Genomic DNA, 11,634 nt, shown 5'->3' with positions numbered 1-11,634 from the left:
GAAGAAGATTCNCTTTACGCAGCGCTACACACCGGACCCGGCGGACGTCGCGCTAATGAGTGACAGTGAGGTGTTCGTGCTCTGCGAGCTCCTGGCTGATGTGGGGAAGCGCATGCAGCTGGTCCTGAAGGGTCGAATGACGAAGGGGCTCTGCAGCCGCTGTGCGGCGGCCGCCAAGCTGCAAGGAAGAAGCATCTTCACCTGCGGCCACACCTCCGTCTGTGCGGAGTGTGCAATGACGTGCGGCGTGTGCCCGGTTTGTGCCGCCACGCGCCGTGTTTGAGAGGGGGGTCTGACGCGGCAGCACATCTCTTGTTTGGCGCTTTTTTTCCTTCCTTCTTTCTTTCGCTCTTCCTCTGTTTCCCTCTTTTTTTCTTTTTCGTGTGCTATTATTATTTCGCCCCTCCTTGCTTTACTTTTCACCGCTGCTTGCTTGATTTTTTATCTTGCGGCTGCGCCGGACGTGTGTGCCGCCGCAGAGAAGAGGGCGCCGGGTGAGTGGTGACCGCCGCAGTCCAGCGCAGCGAGGGAAGTGGCGGGGGAGGCGCCCACCGCCCCCCACCCGGCGCCCTGTTCTCTGCGTGCGCGCGTGCACCTTCTTTCCTTCACACGACAGGGCACCCACCCACCACACACACACACTGTATATATATATATATATTCATCTGTAATGTACATATGCAATGAAGTTGCTGCTTCCGGTGTTGATTGTTGCTGCTATTTTTGCGAAGGCGGTTGTTTGTTTCTCTCTGCGTGCGCGCGCGCGCGCGTGTGTGTGTGTGTGTCTGGGAGCGGCGGATGGGGGACATCAACTCGCACGCGAAACCCCCCAGCGAGGGCTGGCGGAAGGCGGGGAAGGGGGCCGGGGCCGGGGCCGGGGCTGTCGGCCGTGGGCGTTTCTGTGCTGCTTCTCTCGGAGGAGGCGACCTTGAATTTCTCTCCCTTCCTCTCTCTCTTTCTCTTTCTCTCCCTGTGTGTGTGTGTGTGCATGCCAGCGTAGGAAGCAAGGAAGGCTCTAGGTAACATACACAAATTCAAGCAAACGGGCAGACACTCACACGCACGCAAAGACCGACAGTCAAGCAGGCAATTCGAAGCAAAGCCAAAAAATTAGCAGCGTGGAGGGAAGGGGAAAACTCAAGAAGAAAAAACAGACGGAAGGTGGGCTGCGCATCTGTTTGCATCGGCTGCCACTCTTTGCCACCGCGAGTCTCACCAAGGGGGGAGGCGCGTGAGGGGCACAACAATCACTCGCCAGAGGCTCTCTTGCGGCGTCGTCCGGGCGCGTCGCGGGCTTCGGCGACACCGGCAACACATTCTTCCCCGCGGGGAGCGCGCCAGTAGCACCTTTCACAGAGGGACGGCGGCGGCAGCGGGCCACAGACGGCAATGGAGGAGGAGTACCCGGTGAACCTGCGCGTGGAGATGGCGCCCGACGGAAGTGCGGTGCTCCTGCCAGGCAGCATCACCATCACGCACACCACCGTCTCCGTCTTCAAGCTCTGCGAGCTCAACGACGAGGAGCCGCTCTTTATTGGCATTTGCTCCATCCCACTCATAAAGCTTGCGCGGGTGCCGAGTGTCTTGTTCACTGGCTCCGAGGCACTTGCGCTGACAAGCGTCTCGGACCATCTCTTCATCAACGCCTCCCTCTCCGCCGGCATCGCCCCGCAGAAGGAGGGCGGCAGCACCACCAGCAGACGCACGGCGTCCACCGGCCTCTTCCCGGGCTCGCCAAAGGAGGAGCCCACCGCCGACGAGCTCCAGCGCCTCGACAACCCGGCGCAGTGGGAACAGTTGCGCCTCGAGTTCCCCAGTAGAGAGGCGTACAGCCGGTGCATCACGGCCCTCCTCGCCCGCGGCGCGGAGGACTTCACGGAGGACTACCTTGCCTCCCTCCGCCACCCCCCCGACGCGCCCCTGCTGCCAGAGAACATCTCGCCAAAAACCCGCTCCATCCACGCAAGCGAGTTCGCCGCAAGCGTCAAAACCCAAAGCCAACTGCGCTCCTGCACCGCGAATGAGTTGGCGACGACAACGGGCGACCTCAGTGAAATGCACAGCTGTCGAAGTCCCCCGGCGGGGTCGATGGACCTGCGAGAGAGCCCGTTTCAGTTCCGGGCCTCCAGAGGGCCGCTGGGCGGAACGAATGAGGGCCTGCGAGAGGGGGGAACACCACGAAGCGACGTACTACGCACCCCGCGTGGGAGTCAGCCGGATCGCAGTGCGTCTTCCCGGAGCCAACCAGTATCCAGCCAACGTGAAATATTGACTCCGCATGAGTCGTATGCTAGTTCGAAGGTCCTGCAGAGCTCGCACAGAGGCCGGGGACTTCCCGTGCGCAGTAATCCCACAAACAGCCGCCGGGAGCTTGCGACGCCGAGCGAATCGCGATCCCTGCGTGATGAATCAACAAAGGGGAGTCTGCGAGAGTTCCCACGTGAGACCGTCCTGGCACAGAGACCGTTGCCAACCAACAGCATCCATGAACAAACCCCGCACTCGATTCTCTCCTCCCGCAATGGGAGCGACGCGGGGCGTCCGCGGCAGCCAAACACCGTCGGCCAGCCGACCTCGTTTGGAACAACGACGATCCCCGCCAACTTGAAATCGCTTGGCCCCGACAAGGCGGCGCGGCCGGTAAACCGGCCTTACGGCTCTGCTGGGCCGTCACAGTACCTGTCGTCGAGTGAGGTGGCCGCGACGCAGCGGTTGTCTAGGAACCGCACGGAGTACCAGATGCTCGTCCGCAATGTGATGAAGCTGATGCACCACCGCTTGCATTTTATGCAGTACCTGCATAAGGAGTTGGTGCACGAGGCCTATCTTGTGGAGGAGGCGAAGCTGCTTGGCGGTCGCGGCCATCGCTCGCGCAGTGCCTCTATGAGCCGACCGACAAGCATTTCCCCGCGTTCCCCGCGTCGCACGGCATACTCAAGTGTCGCGGAAGAGTCCGCGCGACTTCGCGAGATTGAAGGGCGCCTGCGTTCCGTCGAACAACTACAACGCGAGGCTGAAGAGGATCGAAAGGAGGCGCTGCGTCTACGCCATGAGGCGGAGAAGAAGATGGAGTCCATCCTACGCGACTCGGTGAGTGCGCCGTCGCAGAACTATGCCACATTAAACGCGGCGGAGCGGGCGAGGTACGACGCGTCCGTCCGTAGCCACAGTTCCCATGCGGCAGGTAAGAACCCGCCGTTCCCCAACGACAGCACGGATATGGCGTATGCGGCCCATCAAAGCAAAACGCGCGTCAGCGATGCATCGCGTGTGAGCCGACCCTTGACCCTGCTGAACGGAAATGGTCAAGTGGCGCTTGCGACGCAGCCGGGTTTGTACCCAGTCCTGTCCACGGAGGACCCCTCGCAGGTGGAGTACGCCACCGCCGTGCTGGATCGCTACATCTATGGCGATGAGTGGCATCTCTTGTACCCTGCGCGCGAGGAAGACGTGCGCTTCTGCGCCCTAACAGACATCTGCCTGATGCTCAAGCTGCCGCGCCGTCTCGTGACCGTCAGAACGATCTCCGTCGACCAGCCCGGGGTGCGCATCACGGCGGAGATTCACTACATCCGTGAACAGTTGCCGCGTGAGACGATAGAGCGCCGCTTCGCCACCCAGCCTTTCCTGTTCTTGAAACGACTCTACGAGCTGCGCCACTGCTTTCCCGCCTCTGCCACCGCCGGCACGGCCAACCGCGGCGCCCGACGCGGGTCAAAGGGCGGCTCGCGGGTGCGGGCGCTGCAGGGGAATCGCAGTAACTCGCCATCCTACCTGCGCTCCGCCGACGACGACGCTGGGACGTTGCGAAGCGACAGTGTCATGACGGAGGACAGCAGGGCGGGCACAAATAGCCGGATGCGGGAATTGGAGCGGCTGACGCAGGATCGCCTGCGCCAGCGCCAACAGGACCGCGGCAGCGAGCGCGGGCGCAAGCAGCGGGACCTGCAACGGGAGCAGCTGCAAGAGCAATTGGACCAATTGGAGCGGGATGAGGCCTCGCGGCGCAGTAGACTTGTCCTCTCCGAGGCGGAGGAGCGCCTCAACGCGAACGGTGGCAGGGGCGGGGGCCATCAGCTTCAGAGCCGCTCCCTCGCCGTGCAGCAGCGCGTACTGGAGGGGGAAGAGCAGGTGGAGCGTGCGAAGGTGGAGGCCGGCTACGCGCGGCAGATGCAGGCGATGGGTCGGGCCCAGCATCGCAACCTGGCGCCCGTACGCCTGTTGACGCAGGAGCGCGAGCGGCGGCTGCGTGTGGCGGCGCAGGAGCGCGAGGATCGCCGGTTGCTGGATCTCATGATGAACCCACGGCGCCTGCGGGCGGCTGCGTCGCAGCCGGAGGTGGATGAGCAGTCCTGCCGCCAGCGTCTCACGGAGGCCGAGGCGAAGCAGCGGCGGCACATTTACGCCAACGTGCGCAGCTTCCTCATGGAGGCGCTGCAGGAGGAGGTGGAGGGGCTCATCGGGGATGAGCGGACGGCGCGCATGATCCTGGCGGCGGATGAGATGCGGGAGCGGCTGGATCTTGTTTGCACCAGCAAGGCGCCCGTGTGCAGTGGTGTGCCGAGGACGTTGCTCGTCTCCCCAGAGGCGTGGCAGGCCCTCTTCGTGGAGGAGGTGGCGGAGCGTGCGCACTTTGTGAACGATGAGGGGCGTCGTCGCCGCCTGTTTCAGCGGGAGTACATCCTGACGACGGAGGATGCGGCGCGAAACGAGATTGAGCTCCGGGAGCTTGACGAGCATGCCCTCATGCTAGAGAGCATCATGCACCGCAACCGCGCCATGCTGGAGCGGCGCCGGCAGGAGCGCAAGGACGCGACCAACCTGAGCAACGAGGAGCAGTACTACCGCAAGGGGACCCTCAGCGAGGAGCACGATGGGTGGGAGGTGCTCATGGAGTTGTTCGACACGGGCTTAAGTGAGTTACTTGCCAGGGAGGCGGCCCGCCTGGCCGCGGCGGTCGCGGTACCGGAGCTTGAGAGCCCGCAGCGCCGCCGCCGCACGACGGTCACCCCGCGTGTGACGAAGCCGTTTCACTACATGACGTTTCTGCCGGAGGACATGGACCACCTGCCCAGCTCCAGCCTTGCCATCGAGGGCATCTTGGGCTGCAGCGTTAACAAGAACCTCGAGGTCACCAGCATCGAACGCCCGCTGCCGAAGGTGGAGGAGGACGAGCTGCAGTTCCAGGCGGGCGACATGATTCTTGACGTCGCCGGCTACTCGCTGCACTCCCTCTCGCACCTGCGGGAGGTGCTGTCGAACCGCACGATGCAGATCCAACACGAGGCCCGCGAGGAGTTTCCGGATTTGCCGGAGGAGGAGCTCACCGTCAACCCGGCCCTGCAGAAGTACCTCGACGTCCTCTGCGAGCACCACAACTTCCTCGTGCAGGTGCTGCGCGGCTGCGACATCTTCCAAATCATCGTCAAGTCGTGAGGCCGGTCCGGGAGAAGGCGGTGCCGCGCCGCACGTAGAACTCTCTGAGGAGCGGGAGGGGGTTTTGGGTGGGGTGGGGGGGGGGGCGACGCGCGAGGGGATGCCGCGGCGGCTGCTCCCTCCCGCAGGGCCGCACGAATGCGTGCGGGGCGCCGCAAGTGGCAGTGCAGGAGCAGAGAAGCAAAAAAAAAAATAATAACAATAAAAATAATAGTGAAACAAAAAACAAAAACGATGGCCCGTCCCCTCACCGCCAGGATGAGAAGAAAACAAAAGGAAGAGGGTGTAGAGGGGGCGAGGAAGCAAAAGAAAAAGAAGAAGAAGAAACCGCGTGAAGGGGAGTTTGGGGGGAGCGGGAGCGGGGGGTGCCGACTGTATTTATTAGAGCGGGAGGAGTAACAGGAAAAAAACAAAAAAGAAGGTAAAACGGAAATGCGTAGGACGTGTGATGGAGGAAAAGAAGCGAGAGAGGAGAGAGAGAGAGGAGGAAGGAAATAAAAAGGGATGTGCCCGCAGCTGCGCGGAGGAAAAGGCAAACGGGCGCCAGCGAAGCGCCGGGGCGGACAAAAACAACCAACCGGAAGAAGAGGCGAGGCCCAACAAAACCGCAGGGGCGGGAAGCCCTCAGCCAGACAAGCGACAGTGGGGCAGAAATAAAAGTGGCCAGGGCCGGGAGAAGGGGGTGGGGGGGGGAAAGAAGGAAAAAAGGAAAAGAAAAAAAAAAGGCGTCAGCGGGGCAAATGTATTCCGGAAAAAGAACAACAGTACCGACGGCGAACTAAAGCAACGGCAGCGAAAGGAGGGGGAGATAAAGTTGGATGATGATGCTGGTGATGGGTGGGAAAAGATATTGTTTGATGATGTTGGCTCGCGTGCCTCCTTGGGGCAATGATTCGTTTTTTTTTTGTCCCCTCTGTTTTTTTTTTATTTGACTTCTTCCACCGGTGTTTTTGTTTTGTTTTTGTTTTATTGTCTACTTTTTTTTTGCCGTTTCGTCTTGTTTCACTCCTTCTATCATGCACACACCAGCTATTACCTGATGCGGTATGTATATATTATTATCTGTATCCATGTATAGACCTGTAGTGGCGACAACCTCATCTAGCACGCTCTGTAGTGTACCTCCGTGTTCCCTCCCTCCCTCCCTCTGTGTGGGTGTGTGCGGCTGCCAGCTGTGCATCGATAGAAAAACAACAACGACAAGGAAGAAGTCACACCTGGAGAGTTTGGTGACTCTGTGTGTGTGTGTGTGCGTGAGTGAGGCATGGACTGGGCATCATAGTCGTAGCACGACACTTCTCTTTCCTTTTCTTTTCCTGTTTGTTTGTTTTTTCTTCCCATTTTGGGTTTGCCGCTGCCGTCTGCATGACTTTTGTTCTTCCTTTTGTGCTGGTGGCGGTGGTCGTTGTTTCCCTCACTCCTTCGCTCTTCCTCTCGCCTGTGTAGAGTACGGCGACGAGTGCCGAGGGAGGTGCACAGCCGTAGAACTGCGCGTGTATATTTCTGTGCGGGTGCCGTGGCCCTGAGCATCATTGTGCGCAAAAGGAAAAGAAAAGAAAAAAGAAAAGAAAAATAAACTAAAAGAAGAGGAAAAATGAAATTGTTAGCACTATACCTGGGCGATTTAGGGGTTTCCCGTTTTTTTTTCTTTCTTTCCTTTTTATTTACCTATTTTTTTCCCCCCCCCTACCCCCGCCCCCTCCCCCTTTTGCGTTTGTTCGTTTGTTTGCTTGCGTGTGTCTTGTTTGCTGTACCTTTTCGGCTTTGCGGCGCGGCACCGCTGTTGTTGTTGTTTTTTTTTTCATTTTTGTGTACGTGCGTGAGGAGGACACGCGCGGATGAGTGAACTGCGGAGGGCCGCGCAGAGGGGAGGGCGGGCGGGCGGAACTACATACATTTTGGGCATCTGCGCCACCGCGTGTAGGGAGGGGGAGCGGCGTTTCTTTGCCCGCCAGCTACGGTCCCCAATGACAGTGCAAGGGGAGCTTTTCAGCGGGATGCGTTTGGTGGATTTTTACCTTGAGAGAGGTATATGCCCGTATGTGTATCTACCACGCCTGTGTGCCTGCATGCGGGCGGATGCGTGCGCATGTTTTTTTTTGTTTGTTTTTTTGGTTTTGTTCTTGTCTTCCTCTTGTTAGTTTGCCGCCCCGTCTCTGCGGCCCGCCGGCGCTGCTCGCCTGTGCGTGGTGGAGTGGGCCCCTGCTGTGCAGCTCGCGCGAATCTCCGCCGCCCAGGCGGGGCGGCAGGGCGGAAGTGGCGCAAACACACAAGCAGAAGAAGGAAAAACCGAAAAAACAAACAAACAAACAAACGGACAAAAGTTCCCCTCACGTTTTGGGGCGAGGAGGTACCAATCGGCGTTCCGCTTTTTCTCTTGTTTTTTCTTTTTGAAGAAAAACATTCCTGCGCGCAAGTGCAGAAGAAGAAGCCTCCTTTTTTTTTTTTTTTTCCTGCGGCTCCTCACACACGCACTTCCTCCCGCCCTGCCTCGCTCTCGCCGCCAACCCCGACGGCAGTTCAGCGGAGTCGCGTGGAGCAGGCAGCAGGATTTGTCTGCCGCGCGGGTTGCTCAAGCCGCCCACGACGAGCATGCGTGGCACCGCCGTAGAGCCGTAGATGCAGCGCAGCGTGTCAGGCGATGTGGTGAGTGACCTTTCGACGGCCTCTCCTGAGGCGGCGCTGCGGCGTCGGCCGCTCTTCACGCTGGGGTGGGAGACGGTGCTGGCGGAGGAAGGCGCTGCGCAGACCGCCGCCACGCTCCTCCATGACGACGACGGTGGGATGCCTGCAGTGGGCGGGGAAGCCGACAGTGGAGAGCAGGCTGCCTTAAACGGCCGCGCTGCGGCGGCGGCGCAAGCAGCCACGGTGGAGGAGGTGCAGCGCAGGGCTGCGTGGGGCGTGCTGCGGCGCGTGGACGCTCCAGCGGCGGGCAATGTGTTTGCCCCCACTGCAGAGGCGGCGGTGCGGGCGGAAGTAAGGTGGTGGACTCCTCCCGTGACGCCCCACAGACCTACGCCCGCGGCGTCCCCGCCGGCCTGGACGCGGCCGTCATTTGTGGGGGACGGCCCCCCGCCTCAGCCTTCCGCGCGGGCTGGGGGCGTGATTCAGCTGCAGGAGGTGTTCCCCGCCATCGGGGGACGGCGCCGGCGCCGCGTAGGGGGGGCAGGCGCCAGCGGAGGCGACACCGCGGACCGGTGGCTCCGTGAGCCGCAGGAGGTCGGGGCGGTGGGGCCAGGCGCGTGGGAGCTGGAGCGTTTCCTCCCAGGCGGCCCCGGGCAGGGGTCAGCACGCGTCGTGGACGACGTTCAGGCCGCGATCACCACGGCGGAGCGAGGGGAGGAGACATCCCCGGCGTCGGAGGAGGAGCGAAGCACCTTTTCCTGGCAGGAGCTCATGCAGGCAGTCGGGAGGCGCGATATCGAGGAGGCGGTGATGGGAGGAAGAAGAAGAGAGGAAGCTCTACAGGCAAGGGAGGCGTCAGAGCCGCGCCAGCTGCACTGGCCTCAGGAGGAGCCGAGGTATAGTGGAGAGGGCCCAGTGCTCCTGCAGCGAGAAAAAATAGCAGCGGACGCAGAGGCCGTTGGGGAGATGCAAAGAAGAGCACGGGAGTTGGCGCATCGCGTGTTAATGGCGGAGCGTGCGCTTGCTGAGGAGCGCGCGGAGTGTGCCGCGCTGCGCGAGGACCTGGCTCGCTGCCTGGAGGCGGTCGAGCTGCCGCTGCAGGCAAACATGAACGCTTTGCGTGAGTTGCGGTCCGAGAACAGGCGCCTTTCTCGCTGGCTTGGGTTATGAATGTGTATGTGTGTGTGTGTGTCTGTGCGTGTGGGTGCCTGCAAGGGGTTGGGGTGTAGCGCGTGTGTGGCTTCGGAGCAGGAGGGAGGAACGGCACGCAGCGCGAGATAGAGAAGGAGAGGGAGGGATGGAAAAAAAAAAGAGATCGCAGAGAGGAATACCAGCGAAAGACACACTGATGCATGCTTTTTATTTCTACGCAGTTATTATTAATATTGTTATTATTACTTTCGACTCTCTGTCTCCCTCTGTGTCTGTCTGTGTGTGTGTGCGTGTGTGTGGACACTATCGCCTTGGGCGTTTGACGCGCACAGCTGCGCGTGGGCCGACGCCCGGTCGCGCGGTTACTCACGAATGCGACGCAACGTAGGCCGCTGGAGGCGACCCGTGAACAGGCGGCTGTTTCTGCTGCTGCTGCTCACGCTGCTCAACTTGGCCGTCTTTCGCTTCACGGCGCGGCATGACGGAGGGGAGGCCGCGCCGCAGCAGCAGCAACCGCAGCAGCAGCAACCGCAGCAGCAGCAACCGCAGCAGCAGCAACCGCAAGCAGCCGTCGACGGCGCGCTCCGCCGCCTCACCGTTGCCGGGGTGCCAGCGCCTGGACACGCGCCCGCTGCTTCCGCCGCGGCCCAGCCTCTTTCCCGCGGGATTCGCCGAGGAGCGGTGGTCCTCGGCCCGTGCGCAGTACGCGGCGCTGCTGCAGCGGACGGTGGGCCCCGTGACGCAGGGCATGACCAACTTCAAGGACTTCCAAACCTACGAGCACCACGGCGTGCTGCTGCCGATGCTTCCAAACAGTAGTGGCGGGGGCGGGGTGCCCGGCGTGGAGTCTGGCGCCACGCCGCTGTTGTCTGCCGCGCTCGCCGACTGCTACGCAAAAGAATCACGCCTCGCCGAGTACAAACCAGACACCTATAACTGGCTGAGGACGCGCGTCGGCTCTGTCGAGTTCTGCGACCCAGCAGACGCGGACTACACTCCAAGCAAAGATGTTGCCTGTTTGGCGTACCTTCGAAACCCTGCCAACTGGCTGGCCCTGAAGCCCCTCTCGAGTTTGCTCGCCTCAGGGCGCACCATCAAGTTTCTGCTCTCCTTTCGTCACGGCAACGTCACGGCGGTGGTGAAGCTTCCCCAGAAGAAGTTTGAACTGGAGCCTGCGAGCGAGACAGTGGCGTTTCACATGGATCGCGTTCTCGGCTTTCGGCGCGTCCCGCCAACGGCGTGGGTGCAGATCCCTGTCGATTACATCAAGGCCGCCGCCGCCTCACTTGGCCTGTTCTACGCGCACTGGGTGGAGTCCGCGGTGTTCACGTTGAAGCGGGCGAAGGCGGTCACCTCGCGGTGCGAAGACGCACGCCTCAGGAACGTGCTTGGTGGGCCAGGCCCAAAGTGCATTCTGGCCTCTGTGCAGCTTTGGATGTGGGACGTGCATCTGGTGGAGCAAACCTCCTTTGCGCGTCACATGCCGCGTTTACCTGCGAAACGCAGGGGGCCTGGCGGCAGAAAGTCGGGCCTCAAATTCGCTCCCGATGCTGCGGAGGATGACTGGATGGAGAAGATTCTTGGCAGTGCCCAGACCCGCGCTGGCGGAGGCGGGACGCCGCCGTCGCCGGATCTGCTGGCGCGGGAGCGTTGGGACCAAATGGCCTTCGACGCCATTATTGCCAACTACGATCGTTGGCAGGGGCACAACAGCTACGTGCTCGCTGCCTGCAACCCCACGCTGCCGTGCCACGCCGCACAGGCCAGGCGCCTGTACGAGCGGCCCTCCAGGAGCACTCCGCGGTTTATCTACGTGGATCAGGGCAGCAGCTTTTATCGCGAGGGGGTTCGAAGCTCGAGCGTCTTTGCTCCATCCCACCAGCCACGGTTTTGCCACGTTAACCGAGCCACGGTTGAGCGCCTTGAGCAGATTGCTCTTTTTGCTATGCGCTTGAGCTATGGGGGCGTCCCCGCCAGTGGCGGGGTGCCCCGCATCGCGTCCGTGGTGAATGGCACAGTCGCCAAGGAGGAGGCGAAACGGGCGGGGGAGGCCATCTGCGTGCGCCTGCTGCTGCCGCGGCTGCCGCCGAAGATTGGGGTGGTGCTGCCCCATTCTCTCATCCACGCGGCGTGCCGGCGCGTGTGGTCCATCCTCGCCCACCGCACTCGGTGCCTGGAGGCAAACGAGAGCACAGGGCTCTACTTCTGACGCGGTGCGGTGCGGCATTCGCCGCTTTTCCTTTCTTTTTCCCTTCCTCTTTTTTTTCGCGGGCCAGCACCCACCCACCCACACAGAGAGAGAGAGAGACCGACACCCTCGCGCGCTGGGAATGGGGCGGAATCCCATCTCTCTCTGCCTATGCTTCAGTGGCCCCGGTCTTCTACTCTCGCACTGCGTGCGTGCACGGTGGGGCGGAATGC

The 11,634-nt window shown here is 61.5% G+C and overlaps 4 protein-coding genes across 4 annotated transcripts, besides 23 other annotated features; 3 read left to right on the top strand and 1 right to left on the bottom strand.

Moving 5' to 3' along the window:
* Window positions 1-322: 322 nt before the first annotated feature.
* Window positions 323-378: a sequence feature (A-rich).
* Window positions 379-618: 240 nt separating this feature from the next.
* Window positions 619-642: a microsatellite.
* A 2-nt stretch (window positions 643-644) lies between these two features.
* Window positions 645-680: a microsatellite.
* Window positions 681-736: 56 nt separating this feature from the next.
* Window positions 737-788: a microsatellite.
* A 70-nt stretch (window positions 789-858) lies between these two features.
* Window positions 859-895: a microsatellite.
* Window positions 896-935: 40 nt separating this feature from the next.
* Window positions 936-968: a microsatellite.
* A 421-nt stretch (window positions 969-1,389) lies between these two features.
* On the top strand, window positions 1,390-5,436 carry Tco025E_01334 (uncharacterized protein; the record flags this gene model as incomplete). The annotated part of the gene is made up of 1 exon (XM_029368272.1): window positions 1,390-5,436. The coding sequence occupies one exon, from the start codon at window positions 1,390-1,392 to the stop codon at window positions 5,434-5,436; it is 4,047 nt and encodes a 1,348-aa protein (XP_029231580.1).
* Window positions 5,437-5,484: 48 nt separating this feature from the next.
* Window positions 5,485-5,536: a microsatellite.
* Window positions 5,537-5,618: 82 nt separating this feature from the next.
* Window positions 5,619-5,649: a microsatellite.
* Window positions 5,650-5,669: a microsatellite.
* A 28-nt stretch (window positions 5,670-5,697) lies between these two features.
* Window positions 5,698-5,762: a microsatellite.
* A 132-nt stretch (window positions 5,763-5,894) lies between these two features.
* Window positions 5,895-5,923: a microsatellite.
* Window positions 5,924-6,332: 409 nt separating this feature from the next.
* Window positions 6,333-6,422: a sequence feature (GA-rich).
* A 250-nt stretch (window positions 6,423-6,672) lies between these two features.
* Window positions 6,673-6,696: a microsatellite.
* Window positions 6,697-6,731: 35 nt separating this feature from the next.
* Window positions 6,732-6,772: a sequence feature (GA-rich).
* A 205-nt stretch (window positions 6,773-6,977) lies between these two features.
* Window positions 6,978-7,029: a microsatellite.
* A 45-nt stretch (window positions 7,030-7,074) lies between these two features.
* Window positions 7,075-7,114: a sequence feature (A-rich).
* Window positions 7,115-7,142: a sequence feature (G-rich).
* A 6-nt stretch (window positions 7,143-7,148) lies between these two features.
* Window positions 7,149-7,184: a sequence feature (A-rich).
* A 342-nt stretch (window positions 7,185-7,526) lies between these two features.
* Window positions 7,527-7,580: a sequence feature (A-rich).
* A 118-nt stretch (window positions 7,581-7,698) lies between these two features.
* Window positions 7,699-7,758: a microsatellite.
* A 297-nt stretch (window positions 7,759-8,055) lies between these two features.
* On the top strand, window positions 8,056-9,231 carry Tco025E_01333 (uncharacterized protein; the record flags this gene model as incomplete). Its single annotated transcript, XM_029368271.1, has 1 exon — window positions 8,056-9,231. The coding sequence occupies one exon, from the start codon at window positions 8,056-8,058 to the stop codon at window positions 9,229-9,231; it is 1,176 nt and encodes a 391-aa protein (XP_029231579.1).
* A 1-nt stretch (window position 9,232) lies between these two features.
* Window positions 9,233-9,268: a microsatellite.
* A 166-nt stretch (window positions 9,269-9,434) lies between these two features.
* Window positions 9,435-9,458: a microsatellite.
* A 22-nt stretch (window positions 9,459-9,480) lies between these two features.
* Window positions 9,481-9,512: a microsatellite.
* A 67-nt stretch (window positions 9,513-9,579) lies between these two features.
* On the bottom strand, window positions 9,580-9,963 carry Tco025E_01332 (uncharacterized protein; the record flags this gene model as incomplete). Its single annotated transcript, XM_029368270.1, has 1 exon — window positions 9,580-9,963. The coding sequence occupies one exon, from the start codon at window positions 9,961-9,963 to the stop codon at window positions 9,580-9,582; it is 384 nt and encodes a 127-aa protein (XP_029231578.1).
* On the top strand, window positions 9,962-11,422 carry Tco025E_01331 (uncharacterized protein; the record flags this gene model as incomplete). Its single annotated transcript, XM_029368269.1, has 1 exon — window positions 9,962-11,422. One exon carries the CDS (start codon window positions 9,962-9,964, stop codon window positions 11,420-11,422), a length of 1,461 nt encoding a protein of 486 aa, XP_029231577.1.
* Between the last annotated feature and the right edge of the window lie 212 nt (window positions 11,423-11,634).

Source organism: Trypanosoma conorhini, assembly GCF_003719485.1.
Source record: "Trypanosoma conorhini strain 025E chromosome Unknown Tco_14.4_contig_00042, whole genome shotgun sequence".
Lineage (NCBI taxonomy): Eukaryota > Euglenozoa > Kinetoplastea > Trypanosomatida > Trypanosomatidae > Trypanosoma > Trypanosoma conorhini.
Note: the sequence above shows the minus strand (reverse complement) of the source record. Positions and strands in the feature narration are given on the sequence as shown.